The 23,601-nt window shown below is 32.3% G+C and overlaps 2 protein-coding genes across 4 annotated transcripts in view; one reads left to right on the top strand and one right to left on the bottom strand.

Moving 5' to 3' along the window:
- Positions 1 to 212: 212 nt before the first annotated feature.
- On the bottom strand, positions 213 to 12,397 carry LOC113511530 (phenylalanine--tRNA ligase beta subunit-like). The gene is given in 13 exon segments (XM_052892604.1): positions 213 to 393; positions 4,869 to 4,999; positions 5,179 to 5,389; positions 5,750 to 5,799; positions 5,802 to 5,853; positions 6,537 to 6,735; positions 7,452 to 7,627; positions 8,372 to 8,551; positions 9,423 to 9,599; positions 9,930 to 10,086; positions 11,358 to 11,512; positions 12,080 to 12,135; positions 12,216 to 12,397. Coding segments are annotated over 13 exon segments (1,755 nt in total). The 5' UTR covers positions 12,274 to 12,397; the 3' UTR covers positions 213 to 240.
- A 444-nt stretch (positions 12,398 to 12,841) lies between these two features.
- The window catches only part of LOC113518768 (AN1-type zinc finger protein 6), a 35,950-nt gene continuing 25,190 nt past the window's right edge, over positions 12,842 to 23,601 (top strand). Inside the window, exons 1-3 of one of the 3 annotated variants that reach the window (XM_026903749.3) lie at positions 12,849 to 12,951; positions 15,158 to 15,213; positions 17,269 to 17,406. The gene's annotated coding sequence lies outside the window, so the exon portion shown is untranslated. Of the gene's footprint in view, positions 12,952 to 15,157; positions 15,214 to 17,268; positions 17,407 to 19,269; positions 19,685 to 23,601 lie in introns of those variants that run through there. The other 2 variants (XM_031913487.2, XM_026903750.3) reach the window with 2 other exon arrangements.

The following is a 23,601-nucleotide window of genomic DNA, read 5'->3' as shown; positions in this document are numbered from 1 at the left end:
TCAGTGAAACTCCTTTGGCAACAAATATTATATGAATTACGTCCATTTTCGTACAACGTGCGTATTGCCAATCCATAAGAAAATCATTGCAATACTTAAAAGTTACTGAAATACGACTAGTCCAAATATCAAAACACTTAGAATTATTCAGTTTTAATATTTCATGACCTAACCAAATGAATAATAAATGAGAAATATAAAAAAATGCAAAATAAATAAATATTTTTTTATTATAATATTTTATACAAATGGTTCTATATTGATTTCAACCGCTGAACAAGGATTGGTGAGGTCAAAAGCTGCCAGCACAGTCGGATGGATAACTCCTATTTTGCCAATAACTTGCCCGTCCATTACGACTTCTGCACAACGTCCAGGGAAATACGCTGGATCTGTATATAGAAATGATTATTAATTAAGTTTATAGTAATTTAAAATATATAATAATAATAATAATAATATTTATTTAATTAGACAACATAAGGCCCATTTTGTTAGTTACAAATTGATAATTGTTAAAATGAGCGGTCACTACATTGATAACCATTCCCACCCAATATTTTAGGATGGGACAGTCCATTTTATCAGCAATTGTCTTCAGGACACTGTTTGAGCTAACACGCACCCTACCCACCAGGAAACAATTCGTTTGCGTCGTATTGAAAAATCATCTGTATGTGTGCAAACATGTGTGACGCACTACATTCTCTTAACAGTGCCCTGAAGGCATTATTGTACACTGAAGAGCATTGGTTTTTTGACTATAGCCAGCATATGCTACTTGTGAACGCTGACAAAAAGCTTTAAACAGGGTTATTTTTACTTGTTTTGTACATCTAGTAAAATGGGGCCAACATGTTAACTAACTGCCACTCTTCTGCGTTCTATATCCAGGTCATCTTTTAAAGTATTTGCAATAATGTGCGGAGATATTTAAAATCAGTTACCACGTCAAGTACATTTCCATTAGATATGAAAATACTTCGGTTTTTTATGTCTAGATACAAATGTCATAATTACATGATGAATTATATACCAGACCATGGTTTTTCGCGTATGCTTCACACACAGCTAGCATTTTTCTTAAAGCTCCAATTGAGGGGCTCAGCAGTACCATGTCGTCGGCATAGCTTATGTTATTGACGCTTACTCCATCAATATAACACCCAGCATGCATTCCGCTGAGCTCCTCAATTAGGCCATTTACATACATATTAAACAAGTCGCCCGGCATTTTAATCGGTATGATTATAAATATCTTTATTACAATTACCCTCATCTAACTCTGTAGGAGTAGTCTTATCAATTTAATCCATAAAATAAAGATACCATATCAAAGGCTTTCATGATAAAGAAACATGCATAATATATCTGTAATAAATGCTTGAGACACAGAATGGCGATTCAGTATCTGCCAAATAAATTTCCCTGTCGTCTATGTTCAAGAAACTTCAAACACCTTCTGTTATTGTAGCCAGTGATATAGCCTGTAATTACCGCTGTCCGATATTTCGTCCTGTTTTAAGTATTGGTACAACAATCGTTTTCAACATATCCTTGGTAGGTAGAAATACAAAACGTCCATTGAGAGCAGAAATGTCTTGCCTGAAAAAGCTAAAGGCCATCATGCCCAGGGGACTTTCCTCTAAATGTTCTTTATAATAAATTCAAATATTTTACATGTAAAATTATGCATTTGACCTACTTCTTTTTACTACAAGCATTTGTAGTCGACTGTAAGTTTTGTCCTTTATGTTACTCTAAAATAAAACATATTAGCTATTTGTTTAGGACAATTAATACCATTATATAATAAGACTATTTGTCGCTCTCCAAACCCACTAAAGTCACTTCTGGAGCGGCAAAGAATTATATCCATTTTTATTTGGTCTTGGTTATTTTGACACCATTTTAAAAATCTCTTACGACTCTCATACATTTCTTTATACATAAACAAAATGCCTTTTTTTTAGTCATTATTTTTGCCATGTAGCAAAATGTAGTAAAAACGATTACAAGTTTGTGACAGGCCTGTAAAGCTGCAGCTTCTGAATGTATTCATTATGTATAATTGGTTTATTATGGTCTTATGAAAAAACTCTCTATCACAACAATTAGCAAGCTCAGATGGGAACTCAATTTCAAACTTTTTATTACAATAATTATTATATAATTGTATCTGTTCATAGTCTCTAATTCAATATTTTATTACAATGTCTTCCATTAATTTTTTTAATATATTTATGTTACATTTTATTTGAATAGGGAAATGATCAGACCAATATATATCATAAAGATATTTATCTCTGTAATAGACTTCCAAGAAGCTTGTGTTACTAAAATATGATCGTTCATCGCTAAAAAAGTATAACTATCGAATTCAAAGCAATTTCTCTATATCCGCACAAATCAGCTGTTGTTCTGTACAGAAATGTAAACGTCCTTACCGAATCCATCTGTCGCATTGTAATCACCAAGAATAAATACGTTGGATTATTCTCAACAATTGCACAGATCTCGCCTAAGCAGATCGCACATCGCGGCATGTAAACACTCATAATAACCATTTGTTTATCACTAGTCTCTGCATTAATTGCTATTATTCGCGAACTTTCACATTTAATCACCGACACTGCACGAAAACTTTTCCGGAAATATTGCGACACCACCAAACGGTCTACCGTGAAGAATGCTCGCCCGCAGTTTCCAGAATATCCAAAATCATCATGAATGCTACCTAAAATATGTATATCATGAGCGTCGCCAGTTACGTGCTCGACTCTATGTTGATTGACGTTTTATCATTTTACTGATCTTTTCAATTTAAAAACTATAAAGAGGTTCTATTATGCATTGTTATTTTGTATTTAAAAACTTGTCAATAAATGTCTTTTTAAAAAAAAAAAACCGACGAAACGAAATTCCATCAGGCCATAGACTATCCATATTTTTTACTCTATATCTATATACATTTGAAATTTCATGGGGTTTTTCATTGCGCTAGAGTTATTTGTATATGAAGATATGTCCTGGAAGTATTTTTATCAACTTTATTTATAAAAAGTATCTTTACATCTGCTGCTCTTATCCGCTAGTTCTGTACTTGCTTGTCCTCTTTTCCCCATAAATCTATTTCAAGTTTTTCACAACTATCCAATCTTCTGACTTTTTTCCATTTTTCCATTTTCCGCCAGAAGCAATATCAGCAAATGATTTTTCCACTACTAATGGATGGGACTGTGTTGTGACTATTGGCTATGTTCAACTCACTTGCGTGTCCGCTGCTATGTTTTGTTTGATTGATGTGTGCTGCCCTCGCACTTACGTTTATGTTCACTATTTATCAAACAATTAGATTGCGTTTTCGATGATATTTATGTCTTCTCGATTTAATTTCCATTTTTCTCTGAATATGAAGCAATCCAAGAATGAAAATTATAATTTTTTGCATTTTGTGTTTATATATTGTGAAAAAAAAAAATAGCTTTTTATAACATTTTTATCTTTTTTCCGTCTATTTCCTTTAAAACTCCTCTTGCAACACGACTCATATCTTTTAATAATTTGTATAGATCTATGATCAAAACTATGGGGAAGTGCTGAACACAAAAATCGGAATTTTTCAATAGTGATAAAATTTTCTATATCCCGTTCTCTTTACCGTCCTTTTTCCGCATAATCTTTCGTATCTTCGTAGTGTGTATGAAAAGATTGATGATTGTGAAAATGAAGTCGTAACAATACGAATGAGACTTTGTTCCATAACATCACATTTATTTTGAACAAAAGATAATAGTTCACTATTGTATTACAATTATTGCATTTCAATATATTTGTTGCCATTATGGGAGACAGCGCCTTTGCACATCCGTACTCAATGAAACGAATGTATGATATAGATTTAATTTTCTAAGTTAAGACAATTGTTAATGGTAGCGGCTCCATTACTATTTTGTCAAGTCGATCTCCACGATCCTCCCTGGAAACCACCAGGATTAATTACTGGTGAAATCGTCTTGATGTGTCAACTGGACAAATCCTTTACATGACTGGTACACCAAGCATTGCAATAAAGATTACCATTATCCTTTTATAAAATAAATCGCCAGGTGGTAGATTATAAATACCTTTATACAATACCCATCTAGCAGTAATAATAATAACAATAAACTTAAATGGCTTTCATGATAAAGAATGTAATATAAGTAATAAAGGCTAGGGTACACAAGGAACATTTTATCTGCAGATAAATTTCCCTTTATGTTCGACTTTTCTTAGGCAGCCTTGCCAGATTGGCTATTTATTTCGCAATTTTGGGTAATCATTTCTGAGAAATAAAATCCTTACAGAAAGTCTTGGAAAAAGTAAAATGGGCTTGGATAAATTTGAGTAATTATTTGGAAATTTTGGGTAATTATTTTAGTATTTGTAAATTCTATAATAATAATTATGTCTTTTATTACCTCAATAACATTTTTATATATAATATTGTGCATTTACTTTGCATTACTTTGAATATACATAACAGAAAAAAAAGAACAAAAACAAAATGTCTTTTTTTTTGTCATTCAATTTTTGTAACATGTAGCAAAATGTAGTAAAAACGACACAAGTTTGTGACAGAGTAAAAGTCTTGAAATTCGTATTAATTTGGAGAAAAAATATTTAACATTTGGGTAAATATCAATATTTGTATCTGACAACCCTGTTCTAAGATTTTAAGGCATAATTAATTTTTTAAAATGTTTGCTACCTCACACGTGATGTGCAACTACTTGCACAACACGTGTGATTACTTGCGTCTTACACAAAAGGAAAATTCGTTCATGTAAAAAATTTACGTCAGAGCAGGCCCTGAGGGTAAGCTCGTCCGTCTGTCGCAGCGAACGCCAGCGGCATACGCAACATGAGCCGGTCGAGCACCCGTGCACGAACTGGAACCCGGCCGCTCGCCCGCAGTGCACCGCGCAGATGCGTCGCCAGTTACGTGCTCCAGTCTCTGTATGATTGACGTTTCATTTTAATTTAAAAACTATAAAGAGGAAAGGTTTGTAATGAATAAACTAAAAAAAAAAAAAACTCTTCTATCAATTTTTATCTATATCTATATACATTTAGATGGGGTTTTTCATTGCAGAGTTATTTGTTATCTGTTATAATCGAGATAAAGTAACTAACCAGCAGTCTTATCCGCTAGTACCACGTCGCTTATTTCAAACAGTTTCAACGGTAGGGGCATTTTCTTGTTGGCTGCCAGTGTCTTCAGTAAACCAGGCAGCAGGACAGTTCGAACTACTTGGAACTCCAGCGTCTTGGGATTTGAGATGTGTGCTGCTGGTATATCTTCAATTTTGAGTCCTAGTTTCGTTGATATGTCTTCTCGAGAACACTGCAATGTAAGAATGTTATAATTATTTCATTATGTAATATGAATTTAAAAAAAAAATAGCTTTTATAACATTTACCTTTCTCCATCTATTTCCAAAACTCCTCTCATAGACTCATTCTTTCTCCATCAGTATGGATCTATACCAAATAGGCGACGTGCTGAAGAAGGGCTAAATTAAAAGTACCCGTAACCGGCGAGCGTGTATGAAAAGACGTTTTTTGGTAAAATAGGGACTGTGAGTTAATTTACGCTCGGAACATTTTCAGTATTTCCGATATACTACGATGTTAAATATAAAAACATGAATTAAGCATTAAATTGACTTTCATAATGGGATTCTATGTTATATTTAATAACAGCTAACGAGTTGAAAGTGAGCGCCTCCGTGAAGCCTGCGTGTGCGCACTGAGCCGCAGTTGTTCGGTCAGCTTCTCAGTCGGGGCGCCCGTGGTCACCACGCGCGCCTCCTTAAGATGCGGTTGTAAAATATAAAATAATTTCAAAATGGGAAAAATAAATGTCAATGTGAATTTTATGTAATTTAGAGTTTTCAAACTGACTTTGGTAAAATAGGGACTGTGAGTTAATTTTCAAATATTTTCAGTATTTCCGATATACTACGATGTTAAATATAAAACATGAATTAAGCATTAAAAACTTTCATATCTATATTATATTTAATACGTCGGGTTTTCTCCTTGAAGCCCTAAACCCTGGCCGATTGTGCTTCTGTCGGAGGTAACAATAATTTTAATTTCTGACTTTTACATCCACATTATGTGTTAGTAGCAAAATTCTTATAATAATGATCAATATAAATTCATTTTCAATGATAAAATAAAAAAAAAAAAAAACAAAATTAATTATAAAAAATGTTGTAATTAACGTTAAATATTCGCTGCCTTTTTAAAATTATCTATCAGAAATATACTTATATGTATATGAAAAAAGTATAACCCTGGCAGGTGGTTTGACATAGGGTTTTCTTTCGTGTTTTCTTTATCTCGTTCTGGTGCATTGTTTCCTTTACTGTTTTTAATATTCTAGAGGAAAAACGTGGTGATCCATTGTAATCCCACACTATCATTACTACCACACTAGTGGTCACAACAATATTGTTTGAAGAATATATGGATGACAACAACACAGGTATAATCCCAATTTCAATAAAAGGCGTCTAAAGAGAAACGAACCCGTAAGCGATGGCGATGTCTTCATAGAGGTCGCAAGCGTGTATGACGTCATGCCTGGTGGGCGGCACCCGCACCGCCAGCGACGCGGGCTCCGCCAGCCGTGTCGGCAGGCACATTCGCGACAGTAATGCCGCCAACTTGTCACCATCCTCGCTACAATATACAAATTGTATATGCAAGTGAGAATGTCAATAAACAGGAGATACCAAACCCTGTAATGTAACTATCTTTGTATAAAGAAATAAATAAATTTTGGAAAGTGGTTTATGCAACTTAGGTGGTAACTATCGTCTATAAACAGGAACAGTACCATGGACATAACAGAATTTATTGTGTCGCTTATGATATCCTTCATGCGTTGCCATTCCTAAGGACTAAGGTGTTACGCCTCAGTACTCTGTAATTACACTGCCATATTTTTCAAATCTAAACACAGCTGTGCACATACAACTACTTTACGGTAGAAACACGAATGGTGCAGAGGTACCCAAGCAGACGACTTTTGTATAAAGTCTCCCTGTGGTAGATGGAGAATGATCTAGGAAGCGCAATCATTCTGCCTTAATCCCTGCATTTTTTTTTAAATTAGTTATTCAACCACATTTATAAGAAATAATAGTGGTGGTGGGGATTATATAGCACTTTGCGAGTTTGATTCCCAGGTCTATTCGTAAGGTAAAATCGCAGTATCCACACTCATAAATAAGGGCTCTTATTGAGTTGGAAACTAGTCGGGTGTCCCCGAACGTGAGTATAACCACATAATTAATTACAATAAAGTATGGCTTACAATAGTTATTATACAATAATTTTACTGTCAATTTCGAATAAGAGATATAAAAAATATAAAATATATACTACTAACTTACTTGATTCCAATATAATTATTTGCTTTATCAACATTGATTAATTCTTCCCTATATTCCAATTTTGGGTAGAGTTCATAAGTTCCCTCTGGACTGTATACCTTACATTGCTGTACCTCATACTGGTTGGTGCAATATTTGGAGAACATACAGACTATTGTGTCGAGTACTATAATAGCCTGGAAAGGTATAAAAACAAATTTAAATAAAAGAAATTATACTTTTTCTTTACAGTTCCCTATTTTTAAGAAGTATATATTTATTCAAATTTTATTGACCAATAAAATGTAATGCAAAAGGCAGACTTAATGCTATAGACATTCTCTACCAGTCAATCATTTAGTATACTCAATAGTAGTTTGGGTTATGGCATAATAATTTATATTTTAGTGTAATATGGAAAATTACATACAATATATTTATATAATTGAAAATTTATAACATTTATGTTTAACATATTTTAATACTCTTTTTTCTATGGATGCCGTAAGAGATATTTACAAGGACAGTGCACTATACATCCATGTAAAACAACAAATATGAAATAAGAACATATATCAAGCGACCAGGCCCCCATGGCTTTTTTTTGTGGGTGAAAATGGTATGGTAACACGCCTGTGCTAACGGGATACGCTAGCAAAGCACCAGTGAAGGGTGATAGATGAGAATGCAAACAGGCAAGTTGGCTCATCATGATGAATTCATCAGGAATTAACCATGATAGTTTCCAGGGAGAACTGAGAGGAGGTCGACCTGGTTGGGTATATTGCTAGCAATGGGATTCTCAGTCTTCATTACTAACAATCCCTTTCCCCCCAGCCGCCATAGCTTGAGAAGTAGTAGTATTTTCTTTTAATTAGGAGAGACAGTATCCAGTAACAAGATGTTAATGGCTTGTTCTAAACATTAACTAATTAACTAACCTTAGTTAGATCAGTGGCAGTGCATTCGATGAAGACATTTTTGGTGTTTAATGTAATTTTAGAATGGTCTCCATTGATGATTGGTGGCATTGACAACACTATGCCGTCCTTGTCTTTAATTATTGGATAAACAGGACTATCCCGTATAATGCCCAAATACTGTTTCAATTGGGCATGGCTCTGGAAAAAGATAATTATTGAACAATATATTAATTAACTTCATAATTCAAATTATGGTGCAATAATACCATTGTTATTAAAATATGCAAGTAGAATTAATACCCCCATGGAATCATTATCATTAACCCTCTGACCAGGTATCCCGCGATTTCCGTGTGCAGTATCTACTAGTTTAATTTTATGCATCCCGCGATTTCCACGTGCTCGCATTTTTTATGCTTATTGACGTTGTTATTTCGCGATTTTTGTTTTGGTAAATTAATATTGTATCTTAGAATCTCGCTAGATGGCTAGATACTCATACTGCTATTTATTGTCAAAACAATGTGGTTTATTGTTGTGAAAAAAAAAAATATTCGGTCAGAGGGTTAAGAGCTAAGTTAGTGAGAGTTTACAGCGACAGGTATCATAGTAAGAGCACGTGTGTTACTCGCTCACACGTGTGCCGCGTCATATCGTAAAAATAATTGTTGTAATCGAAATTGTTACATGGGAGGGTTGTAACAATTTTGATTGTGTGGAGTCTGAAGTGAAGAAGTCTATTTTAAAGGTACGTATTTACTTGGTTTATTAATCATTTGGTATTGTAATTTTTTCAACATATGAGGTAATTCCTAACAAGCTACGACATGGGGTTCTGCAAAAATGAGGTGTTCATAGGCCATGGTAACAATTTATTATCTATATAAATAATATAAAAAAATTACTGAAGTGACAGACAAACCATTTACGTTTTTGTCTACTTATTATAAGTAACTGTTTCATTAAGATCACTATTCTAAAGAAATAAAAAGAATGCATATTTTCGTTCATGAAGATAGTATAGTTTAAAATGTCAAAAGAAAATTTATAATTAAATAATATTACATACCGAATATAATTCCATTAGTTCTGATGCTGTCATTTCTTTCTGTTGATTTAAAGCTTTGAACTTGATCTGATCTGGTGGCAAAGCATCATAAACAAAAGGTCCTTTAACAGTGTCCAAATCATGAGTACCAATAGCTACTAAGGTTCTCTTTCTGCAAATGTTTTGATGTAATTTGTCCTATAATAATTAAATTAAATATTAATTGAAATCAATATAGTTGATTTAAATTCTGAGATTTCATATATTTGCAGAATATGGTTAAATGTATTAAAATATATTAATATAAATAAAATACATTATACTGATATACTAATTATTTGCATATAATTTAAGATCTGTTGAATTTATTATGAAGTATATTAATGCCTTATAACAAATTTAGAAGTAATCTATTACAGTGTTTATCCTACTTCTGAAATCTACGTGTATGAAGTAGCAGGCAAAAAGTTAGTAAAAAATAAAATCTTTTCCCTTTACAATATTAGTCCAGATTAATATACACTATACCTGTAAATCTATGAAACTATCATATGATTCCTTGGTGAAAGTGATGCCTTTAAGGACTGCAGCAACAGCATAAGGCCTGATCTGTGCTGTGGCAGGAGTGAGGTGTAATGAATAACAGTCTTCATACTTTTTTAGCCGGTACTGAGGTGGAGCCTTCCTGAAAATTTTAAATAATTTCAATACTATTAGAACAAGGGATGTTTATTGCCAATTTATTTCAATATTATTATATTATAACATAACCAAACTTCAACTATTATCTGTAGTGATAAACAAGAAACAAATGATTAAAAATTTTTGTTTCTCACTGTTATGAATCTTATTATTTGTGTTTGCATGGCTGTGTTTCGGTTTGAAGGGTGGGATATGGCATGAATTTACTGGGTACAGAGGAATAACACCTGAGTCCTCAGGAATGGCAACACACGGGGAGTATCATGGGCGAAATAGTATACTCTGTTATGTCCATGGTACTGCTCATGCTTATAGGTGACGGTTACCACTTTCCATCAGGTGGACCGTCAGCTTGTTTGCCAATCTGAGTTGTATAAAAAAAAAAGACACTGTTAGTATAATTATTCCCATTGATAAATTGGCTGTTGTTTACATTGTAGCATGTTTCTTTTGACATTATAATAACTATTACTGAGATGCAACATTATTACATCTGCATATTAAACATGAGAATCTAGAATATATGGTGGGCTTCATACAACAGGGACATACATCCTAAATTCTTCATGAGAAAAAAAGATTAATAAGGATTTTGAAAGTTGGGTTTTTTAAGTATCTTGCCATAATTACCAAGTTGATGGTCCATCTGAAGTGGTCTATAGACATGAACTGCTCCATAGACAAGAATACATTATGATGTCCATGGCACTCCTTATGTATTGCCATTCCTGAGGACTAAGGTCTTATGCTTTCTTATCCTGCAATTTTATTGCCATATTAACTTAAGTAATAATAATTAATAGTCTGTCATCGGAAATAAGGGAATCAGCAAGTATAGGCATGTTTAAGCGTCATCTAAGAGAGCATTACTGACATCATTATATCATTATGCTGACATATTGTGTATATGTGTATGTATATTTATATATGTTTATATGTATGTTTGTGTAAGTATATACATATACTGTTTACAGGGTTTATGTATTTTATGTAATTTATAATGTGTACTTTGTATTATTCTTTGTGTATACATATCTTATGTATTTATACAATATATGCAGATCATATGACTGCCTATTTTTATTTTTAAAATAACACAATTAACATGAAAAGGTTTTGCTGGAATAAATCTCTTATTAGAGATAAGCTCGCCTTTGTACATTATGTTTATAATGAATCGTGATTAACAGTATGTTTTGTGTACAATAAAAGAATAAAGAATAAAATAATTAACTAATAATAAATACAACTTACTTATTTTGGAATACCAATATTCCTTCCACTAGTCCCTCTAGGCAGAGTAAATCATAACGATTGGCAGGTATGTCAATTCTATACAGTATTTCTTCTGAGACACCAGCACCTGCCTGGTCACCTTGTTCTTTGATTAACATCTGTTTCTCAGTTGTCTGCAGATTTAACAATTTAATATGCTTTACTTATAGAATATAATAATCATAGAAAAATATAAATTCAGTAATTAAGTTCCTCTAATTAAGCTCAAAACATGAAATGTAATGAAATAGCACAAAACAAAAAGAGTGTCATGGGTCAGTAGTACACTATCCTAACTTATTGACAATCAAGAATCATGCATAAGAATTTGTCAAAAAAATTGGAACATACTTATTTTAAAACTATATTTCAGCAGTTAAAATTTTAATGTTTTATTAATAATGAGTATTATTATTATAAAATTTTAAAATCTTTAGTTAATGGTCAAAATGAAAATAATTTGAAATAAAAATAATATGAAATACAGTTGTGAGGATGGAGGTCTTTATAATTTAGCCTTATATACCAAACTGGTAAAAAACGGAGAACTTCAATCTAATCAGAATTCCAATTCTTGAACATTTATTTAGAAAAAAATTACCATTTATTTAGAAAAACCTACTAAATTGATTAAACAGAGAAAAAACTGGAGTTTTTTAAATGAAACTTCACTATTATTCAATAAAGCAAGATATACTTACAACTTCATCTAGCTCTAAGCCAAATTCAAAACATAAATCTTGAAACTCGTCATCAGCTGAAAATTACAAGTTTTTAATAAAATTGAGTGCCAAGTTGTAATCTTACTATGAAGTAAATCATTACATAAAATCTTACTATAAGTTTTGCCAAGTGCTTCAAAAAGCAAATCTCTCTTCACAGATATTGTTGGCATTTTTAAATTCTCGTGTAATTTTAATATATTATAGTAAAATTGTTTAAAATATGAAATTCTTCACTTTATAGGTTAAACTTCAAATCAAGGTAACAGCGAAAGATAGGTACAGTCATTTCAGATAGAAATACAGACACATGACAATGGTGACAGTGACTTAGGAGTTAACAGACATTGACGTTTATCTATATTGCCAATTACTACTATATATACTATAATTTGTTAACTATTAACAAATTATTGGGCGAGTAAACGTAGAATATAGGTGGTTAGTTTACAACATTTTATATTTTTATATTTTTATGTAATCTTTTATATTTTTGACCGATTTGATATTATTTGTAATTGTAAAGCTATAATTATTTTATAAATAATTAAAGTGGGATTGTGGAACATATTATTTAAATTGTTTAGATGTTGCTTTATGTACATTGCATGCTACATAATATGAGAATATTAAATTCTGAGATGTGTTCATATTTTACAAATTATTATTTTATTGCAAACATTTCCTTTTGTATATTTTTGTACCATTTAGACATTATTATAGTAGTTTTATTTATCCTAGTAACCCAGTCGGTCACGTGACATTAGTCTGGTTTTGCAAACGGTGAGTGGAGTGCCTTGTCATCAGTCCTTTGAGTTTTTGGATGATTTTCTTTGGAATTTTTATTCAAAGTGAGTACTTCTATGAAGTAAATAATTTCTACAGCATGTATTTGGTTTCTGTGGTGTAAATATGTGATTGTGTAATGTGCTTTCGTATGATGAAATTGTACCTTGTTCCGTGACTAGTGATATGACGCCATTTTCTTCGTGAATGCCAATTACTGTGTTCTCCAATATTTTCTTTGTTTCTGTTCCACAGAGGAACGGGCATTGTTGAAATGGTTAACTTTAGGATATAATTGCATGTTTATGAGTTAACTAATGCAAGTACCACGGGAACCATAGGTCTAAACTATAGCACACTTAATTTCAATACGCATTTTTTGCATGACACCACCTTGAAAGATGTACCGAATAGATTCTTCCATTCTTGAAATAGGTTTTAAACTACGTTATATGTAAAGAATAAAGCTTTTCATATGCTCATTCGAGCTATACATAATTTTCATAAAATTGGGTATCTCAACTTATGGACTTCCTGTAGTAAACTATAACATGGTGGGGTTTATTTGTTTGTGTGTGTGTGTGGGTATTTTTTATTAGATGCTTGATCTCATCAGCAATTATGGTGTAATGCGAAGTTAGAATAATAATTGTACAGAAGTTACATATGTATTGAATGTTGCTAGATGTAATAGCTAATTGGGCTCTCCTAATGAATTTTCAATTGATTTTAACCATTTATAGGTTAGAATTGATTTGTGACATTATATTTGTTCTTTGGCACCAGAGATTTTATCTTGTTTGGTTTTCAAATATTACTGTATTTGATATATTGTTGTTCAGTATTACAAATAAGTGAGTTTTATTTAAATAATAATAGATAAATACTATTCTACATATTATACAGCGCCATCTAGCCCTAAACTAAGCAGACCTCGTATAATAATAATAATCTCTTTATTGCGCACAATAGAGATGTGCACAAGGATTATTTATACAGAATGTGCATATACAAAAGGTGGCCTTATCGCTTAAAGCAATCTCTTACAGGCAACCTGGGTACTAGATAACTGACAGACTTACTTTCTGTTTAATATATACATATATAGCAAACACCCAGGCTCCACATGGTCCCCCTAGAAACCATCATGCTGAATTCTGGGTGTATTCATAACGATGGGCTAATTGACCTGCTTTTTCATTATCATCTATTATCTCTCACTGGGGTTCCATTAGTGCATGTATACTATTAGTGCAGGTGGGGTTACCACTCCATTATCATCCATTAAAAAAAAAGAAGCAAACATCCAGACCAATACAAAGACTACTCCTAAGTATAAATGGTTGTATTGTGTGATTAAACCTGTGATCATCAGAAAGTGAGGCAGTGTATTAAATTATTACACCTTCAAGCTTCATACTACTACACCTGTTATTTTGTCTTTAAGCTAATAATACTCATGTTATGAGAAACCTGTAAAACATTGGGCATAACTGAGAATACCCAGATCTGACTAAAGAATTTTTAAAAAAATTTTTGTTTGTGCATAGATCAGAGATGATATAGAAACAGTTAAATAATATTATTATAGTTAACAGTAAAACTAATAACAATTTTTCAAAGAAAATTTTAGAAAAATAAATTTGGACTCTCATTAATACATTTATTTTATTTGAGGTACAAACAAATATGATAATTATATGCTATAGTAGCTATTATGGGATTCATTTTTATATGAAGTATGAAAATAGCTTTATGTGTCATGTAGTCAGACATTTACATTATGTCCTAATATACCATATATTAGGAACATGTATGGTATGAAGATGATTATATTAACTTATAATGAATCATCAATTTGAGAAGTAATAATATATTTGTTACACAATATACAACTGTTTTAACAACAAACATCTTTGAAAGGTAAAAAAAGCAATGATACCTATGAAAAATGTGGTGAATAATGTTTATTCTTATTAAATCATGCATTTAGTTCATTCTATCTTGACTAATTTATTTTCAATGGATAAAGCAATCAATTATAATGGTATTGTTGTGAAATTTCTTTAGCCTAGGGATACATTTGAAAGAGATAATTTATAAGTAATTATGATAATGAGCTAATAGATTTTGATAATTACCCAGTCCAATTATGACCTATTTATATATTTATTATAAAACTATTAAATTTTATTCTCTGTACATAAAGTGACTTAATTTTTCAATAATTCGTAAATTAGTTTTAGATATTACGTTTTATGTTTGTTTCAGCATTATGAAAAAACTAACCCGTTTTTGTTGGGGATTTCACTGTTTGAAAATATAAGGTTAGATATATATTAACCATATTTACAACTGATTTTTAACCATTATTGCACCATTACAGCTTTAGCTTTGATGATATGTATACATAACATTATGTAGTAAGATCATTTGTAGACCTAGTTGTTGCACATATATTTTAGTTATATTAAATGTATTACTTATTTATTATCCCAAGAATAAATATATTACAACAGTTAAGAATTTTGGTCATTCTACTTAGCTGAAACTGCTATCTGAATTGTGTGGTAATTTCCTAAGTAAAGACTATTCAAAATTCTAATTCTAAGATTAACATGCAAAAACATACAGACAAACAGAAAAAAAATCTAATGATCATTGTTTTGGGTTCTGTTGTGTTCATAAAGCTGCCCTATAATAGTTTTTCCTATATATCTTCCATGTACAGACAGCGATCAGTTACGATTTTATTATGTGTATTGATTGATCAAATTTAATTTACATTTATTATATTTTGTAAAAAAATATACTCATGAATATATAATAATACCTAAAGGTATAGCCAGAGATATTTCAACAATAGTCAACTGTTACTGTTGTGGTGAATATAACACTCAAAATGCCCACATTCATATTCAATTCTTTATACAATACAAAGTTTAAACTGTTATTACTCACAGTGATATGTGGTACACAGAATGGAGTCTCAATTCTGCTATTTATCTACAATTTAATATTTACATATGTTGATTAAGTATTTGTAAACTTCTGATATATGTAGAGTTATAAGTAGTTTCACTCATTTGATTGTCACTATGTTGTTGTTACTATATTGAAACATTTGTAAATATGTAGAAGAATTGGGGCATTATAATTTTATCACTTTTCTTAAGTTATAAAGAACTAGATTGAATCCTTTGTTTATAAATAGTCTGCTTATACATTTTTCCATAAAAGAGCTCTTTCAAATCAGGTTATATATAGTGGCTGCATGATAGCAAAGTTGTTCCATGGGTGTAATTTGTTTCAATAAATTTCTTTTCTTCATTGACGCCGAATGGACCCGGTAAACTCGGTATGTCGGCGTGACTCGCTCATCGCTCGCTTTGATGCAACAAGCATGTATATTATTATGTAATAATGAATGAACATATTTATAATGACTTACTTGAATAATGTGTTTGGTATAGAACTTTATTTAGTGTGGTGCTGACGACGTTGCTTCGAGTCATGTCGGGTATAAAAAATAATTTCGGAATCAAACTCTCTTACTACTATTTCTTATACTAGTGTTGTCGATTGTAGACATTAGAAACATTACTTCCCAAAATATTGGATGCATTTTTTCAAAATCACAATTTTACGATACGATTTAACGGATTCGATTGACAGCGTTCATTTTTATGTATTGTCGTTTATGTTCATTCTTTTATATACGGTACACAAATACCCTCATTTTGCCTACAATACCTTATTTTCGAGCTTCTTAATTTTATTAATTTTACATAAACTTTTTTGTTTACTAAAATCAATCTATTTCATATTGTAATATATTTATTCCATATACCTGAAAATAGCTTCCAATTATTATTTAATTTAGAGTTGTTAATTTAATTAAAATCCTGTAAACGAAATTGGATGATGTACTAATGTATCGTATTTGTGGTCATTGTTTAGACGAAATTTAAATGTAAACTATCTTGAGGTAGCGACGAAGTTTGTTTATTAAAATTGTACTATATTTTAGCATGTTTTTATAAGAAATGAAGGCATAAAATTGTAGTCTAAATATACGCATGACGGTACATTTAGTTATCACCATGTATATTCATCACGTGAACAAAAAAGTGCAGATATAAATACGAATTTTTCAAATTCCATAAGTACTATTGTTTAAAAAATGACTAGCTGATAAATGTAACGACTAATCGTCTAGAAGACGGTGTAACAATGATGCGTAAATGTATTCTAAAATCTGATGTTACTTATCTACAGATAACAACTACGGATAATACAGGAACAGTATTATAGATTTCTGGAAAAAAAGTCTGTATCTGAATAGTATTGTACATTTGTTAATATTGGCCATGTTTGTACAGGTAGAGTAACCATTCATTGTGATGCCGGTGGATGCTGACCTCAACCGCACAGACGTGGTGTCGCCCGGTTGTGAGCTGAAGGGACTGCGCACTTGGAAAGACATTTGTTTGGTACGGAACTCGCTTTTCCAAAATCAGGTAAGCGTTCATTACAATTTGCATTTTATTATATATTTTTAGGATATTTCCAGAAATTTGCCACACTTCTCAAAATATGGTGTATCAGCAGACAAAATTATTATGAGCACGCTGAATGGACTGACAGAATGATAACATTAATATGTCGGTGATAATGACTAAGATAGATAATGACGACAATGATCTTTGTTAAAATTTATGTAACTTTCGGTGCCAAGTAAGTGATCTTTTGAAACGCACATGAAAACACGTGTACTCCTGTTAATGCGTCGTGCCCAGAGCGTTGTCTGTTCTCGTTCCACGTGCTTTTATTTCATTGACCTTACATGAATCTTCTTTACTCGTCTTTGTCGAAACTTCACGCTCTTTGTTCTTGGGTATGTTAGTCATGCTTTGTTTACCTAAATCTTACTTATTGCTGATCTCATTGTGAGGTAGTGTCTCATAGGGGGTTGTTGTAGCGTGTAGTGTAGGTTGTAGGGCAAGGAATTACCAAGCGGCGGCGTACGGCGCGACAGTGGCAGCGGGCGTACTGGAGGTCAGCGGCCCCGGCCCAGGACTAATTCGGGGGAGATCGACGACTCGCGCTGTCGTCCGCGGCTTTGTCTGCGTCCAACGCCCGCCACCGACACCGCCGCTGCTGTTTGGCCCTCGCACTATTCATGCTCGTACACTCTGCTCACACATGGCTTTGTTTATGATATTACTTTGTCACAATCCATTAGTGACATTCAATTATTGTTCTTGAAACAAATAAATTAGTGGTCATAATTAAGATATAATTATTTATATTTGTATAATAAGTAAACAGTTGTTCTAATATATTTAAATTCCTTTAGTGCTTGTTTACTCAAAGTTGATTGACCGCTAATATTCGAATAATGACCTTAGTTTTCACTTTCATCTCACGGGAGTGCAATGTACTTTTGATTTCGAAAATTTATCCGATATTTAAATATCTGTGGCGAATAATTGAACGACACGAATTAAAAATGTTACGTTTTCTATATTCTAATCTAGCAGCGTGTAAGAAACCTATTACATACTTAAATAATTGTCGATGATTTCATAGTTTCGGGAGATCACGCTGCGGCGAAGAAAGGCATCGAAAGTTGTGTATCGACACGAACATGCTATGCGTATGCGTGGTAATATTAATGTCGTTGCATTTATTTGCTTTTATTCTTAAAACGCAAATCATTAAATGTTCTATGTTTATTCATTCATATTATATTATTATTATATTATTCAGTTATTTCATCTATATGTATATTAATACATATAGATGAAAATGAAATAAATATTCATTGGTAAAGATATCTCTTGAGAACGGATAGATCGATTGGGCAATTTTTTATTTAAATTAATTAAGGTATTCAAGGAAAAAAAAAATATGCGTGAGCTAGCAGCAGATAGGTTATTAGAAAAAGAAAAACGTATTGCAAATACATACTACTTACCTACAATAGATGTGTAAGTTTCGAAGAGATTTTCATACTCAAATTGTTTAAACTTAACAAAAACAGGAATAAAAAATTATTGTATCTTTTGTGTTTAAAGTTTCGTTGGTCTTAAACATGCTTATAATTAACAATCGTTTGCAATCGTTTGTTATTTACTTTAGAACTTTTGAACAGAGCCAGCATCTGTCAGGACTATTTTGGGCAAAACATTTCCTTTTACTATATTAAAAAAGAAATAAATAACATACGGCGTCATCAGTGTGGTTTCTAAATACTAAGTTTATATTCTGAGTCGCAGTTTAGACTTGATATCACGAGGTACATAGATAAAGGTGTTATTGAGCAGTTTGTGCTAATGTAGCGATATTACTGTAGCATTTTGTTGTGTGATGTCGAGATGAGTGGCCTAGTCGTGCATGTGTTTATAGTTTGCGAATATCAAGCATTGGCTTGTTTGTATTGGTTAGTGCGTGCGCGTGTGGAATGAAGCGACACGCTGACGCGAATAGTTGCGGGCGGCGCGACTGCTGCCTGCCTTCTCTGTTCGACTCGGGCGGGCGCCTCGGCTTCGGGCAGTTCTCGACAGCACGTCAAGCGGTTCGGAGCTCGCTTTGGCGAGGCCGACATACGATACAATATAGTAAACAGTGAACGTCAAAGTGCGACTAATGCACCTTATCTCATCAGATAATAGTGCAAATTAGTGTGTTTCACCTCTATTCGGATTACATGTGGTTTACTTTTGGATTTTGTGACCGTACAGCGCTTTCAGGCGTTGTTTCTACATGGCCATGGGCTCGCATTTCCATTCGAAGGTAATACTTGTTTGTAGTTAAGTGTATGCCGTTTTTGTGTGCGTTGCTGCGTTGTGATCTCTGCCCGTCCGAGAGGAGCCTGCGAGGCAGCTAGACGAGGCTATTTGAAGGCCGCCGCATCGACCTTGATGCCAGAAGGTCAACGTCCTCACGTGCTTGGAACTTTTATGCAATTCATAGTACCCAAAAGGTTTAGTCAAAAAAGAATCCAAGTATTTTAAAGAAAAGAAATAGATTTTTAATTCGAATTAGTCACTAATTACTACATTTAATGATGTAACGAATTCTTGGCAGTCATTATTACTGATAATAGTTGAATACAATATTCATTTAACATTTACAGCTTTGTATTTTGCCGATTTATTTTTATCAGCTTATCGTGTTATTGAGGTCTACGTTAAACTCGCATTCACTCTAGAAAGTTTGTTTTGTACAAAGGTGACACACCATGATGACACGAACGTGTTAATTTTCGTAAATGTAATTTTTCGTTTCACATTTCGTTTCTTTAATACATGTAGGTCGATACCTTCATTGACGATTTCACAAACCGTATTGCATGCAAGTATTCTTCTGGCGTGTAGCGTAAATAACCAATTTACTTACATGCTTCGGTATATTTGTAATGAAAATATATCGCTTGCATTATTATTATATGATATATGTCTATAGTTAACAGATAAATACTTTTTATATTTACCTTATAAAAAAAAACACGTGTTTATAACTTGAGAAATAATTTAATTAAAGCGATCGGAATCATACTTGTAACTTTGATTATATGCACAATTTTTCATATTAGTGTCTGAATACGAATATAAATGTATATTAAGTAAGTACAGAAGAATAAAATGTTGAATTCCACCGTTTCTTTGTCTATTTTAAACATACCTAATGTCATTATCATTGTCTTTATAACTGCGCATTGTTATTGTAAAACAAAACTGTTTAAATGTCAAATCTAGGCAAGATTATTAAAATACAGTAACTGGTTTTTATTTTTTGCGTCGGTTTCAAGTCAATTCGATTAGAGGGCGTCGATTTGGGTTTAAAATTTTACCTGTTCCTTTTTTTTTTTTACAAATTTTCGTAGTCTTGTACAAATCGATTGAATTAAATGTGCAACATACCTGCATCCAGCAAAGTGTCCAGTAAGCATTGTGTTGCATACAATGCTATTCAATCCATTGTGTTAATCTTTCGCGATTGAAAGAGAGGGCGATATGTTTAACCAGTGGTCACAGCTGCGCTGCGTGTGCGCGATCAGCTGACGCCGCGGCAGCCATCTTGCCGTGCGTGTTCGATTGTCGCCGCGTCATTGTTCCACGCTTGTGTGACGCAAGCTCTTCCTTCAAATGCTAATGTCATTGTCCTTCCCGTCCTGGCTGTTTGCTTTGTATCTACTGAGCAAACTTGTCGATACTATGATCGACAGTTGTCGCGCCGGTTTGTTTCCTTGATGCAAAAACCACGCGGAAGTTTCGCACGAGACCCTGGCCAGTCTATTTTTGTTTTGTGTATATGACGTTTCCGGTATATACGTCGTGGTTTTACTGGCACATCATAGATTATTGCTTATTTTTTTTTAGTTCGTATGAAGGAAATATTTTGTTTGACCTCAATCAGCGTTAATACTGTATTGTATTTGTGGTTTCTGAAGTTTATAATAAAGATTCTGTACCAAAAACGAGGGCTTCTGTTTAATTTAAAGCTTGACACTATGAAACTGATTTTCCTAATTCTTTCTATATAATGTTTACATTTTTAGAGGAAATAAATTTTAAGAGAAATTGATTTATTTTTACTAAATCAACATGCTGCAACAAGCGCATTAATATTAAATCATCCTAGTTCTTATTATTGACAAAAATATTTGTATTCTGACGGAATTCCATTTAACCTCGGAAATGAACGCTTGGTAAAACCAAATGAAGAATGTTTGTATCACGGTGGTATTTCAAACATTTGGCTGCTTCAAATGTTATATTTTTAGCTAATCAATTGAGCTAGAAATATTTAAGTCCACTAACCATTTAGAAATCAAGAATCTAAATGTATATTATACTAGACATACATTAGAGTTAATAGCGTGTTAAAATGACAAAGGCCACTTCATTATTTTCCAATAAAGTGCGTTAATGTAATGGCCCATCTGAACCATGTGTATGTTAAAATTGGCCTATGTTGGTAATGTTGTGTGGCAGGCCGGTTAGGCTACTATTGACGATGCAGCATATAAATGACGCCACTTTTTTTTTTTTGTAAGAATTTTCTGTGCACTGCACGATTTTTGTCTCGAACCGTTACTGTTACCGTTGATCGAGTGGTCAGACCTGTATTTTGTCTCAACCTGAAGAAAATTCGAGCACTGCACCTAACTATAGAACTCAATGAACAGATCGTTTCATTTATACCTACTATTAAAGTCTCGTCGACCTCAATACTATTCATTAGATGCTAGCCTAGATGTTATTTAATATTTGGCGTTGGAAATATTTTTAATTATAATAATAATTTGAATGACAAACTATTTGATGACTTATTTTAATAGGAAGTGGCCTATAAACATGAATTAGGATTATATTTATAATATGCAATAGTATAACTGATTGAATAATAAAAGAATCCTACTAATAATCTTACTCGTTCACTCTTAAGCCGTTAAAAAATTTGGAACGTAATAGACCGTGTCTTAGATTAAAGTTTTGTTTAAACAGGATACATTTGTAGAATAAAGTTAGATAAAAAAAATCAAAACTATTTAAGAATCACTTATATTTTACAGTCGGAGTATTGGTTTTTGTATAACCTTCTCTTGTTTGTCTTTTCTCATCTCCTAATTGTATTGTATTTTTATAGGTATTGATTAGGTATTTCTGTGTACCTAAAGTAACCTGTCTTTTAGTATCCTTGTCATAATCTTCTAGTCCACTTTATGAAAGGCCTTTTCTAAACCCACAAAAGCAATAAGTGTATTAGTCTCTAAATTAATTTGTTTTATTTGTATTAAATTTGTATTGGTCTTCGCTATGTTGAATATTTTCGTAATTTTATTATATTGTATATTATGTGTAATTAGTGAGTTCTTATCACGAGAAAGTCTAGAAATTTAATGTCTTAATAAGTTTTTATTAATTAATGAAGATGTGCTTAAGGAATAAGTCTTAGTATCAGAAATTGTAAAAGAGAGGTGGATGGATTTTATGAAAAATTATATGCGTAAAAATTGTTTGTTAAATTCAATCTAATACTTATGATTTTGTTTAAGTGGACTTAATAGTGATTTAAACAGTGGAAACGTATATAAAATTCTAATAAAGGTTTTAAACTCGAACAGTGTGTCTATATCCGAATTTGAGCACAAATCTATCTATTCAGTCTGTTATACCTATTAACTAGTAAATATTTAAACATTTTAGTCGAATCTGAGAGGGTCTCATAACGTCGTTATTGTAATCAGAATGCATTAGTATGCCATTTTTGAAATATTGACAAGAAATGATAAATCATTTAGTCTGATCAAATATGAGTTTATTTGTATTGGATTTCATTTGTATTATGTTTATCTACGTGGAATATGTAAATATATTATATTTAGAGTTTTCGTTTTCTATAGTCCGTGGGAGGTAGCGTCATCAAGAAATCTAAGCAGAGCAAGGTGATGAGTTTAAACACATGTGGTATATATGCCAGAAGGTTCACAGATGTTTTTGGTTACTTCGGTCGTGTGTACTGCACCTGTTTTAGTCTAGCCAAGAACAGTTTAATCATTTGTAGGGTGGTTACTGGGTAGGGCTTATCTTTATGATTGTACTGATAAAATAAGTCGGCACGAAAAAAAATTCTATTTCAACATAGAATAGTGTAATATTGAATTAATGTTAATTATTGGGTTTAGTTCTGAATAAATATTATAT

This window comes from Galleria mellonella, unplaced genomic scaffold (genome assembly GCF_026898425.1).
Source record: "Galleria mellonella isolate WM207_F2 unplaced genomic scaffold, CSIRO_AGI_GalMel_v1 utg159, whole genome shotgun sequence".
Classification (NCBI taxonomy): domain Eukaryota; kingdom Metazoa; phylum Arthropoda; class Insecta; order Lepidoptera; family Pyralidae; genus Galleria; species Galleria mellonella.
The sequence above is the reverse complement of the archived record's forward strand: the minus strand, read 5'-3'. Positions and strand labels throughout refer to the sequence as shown.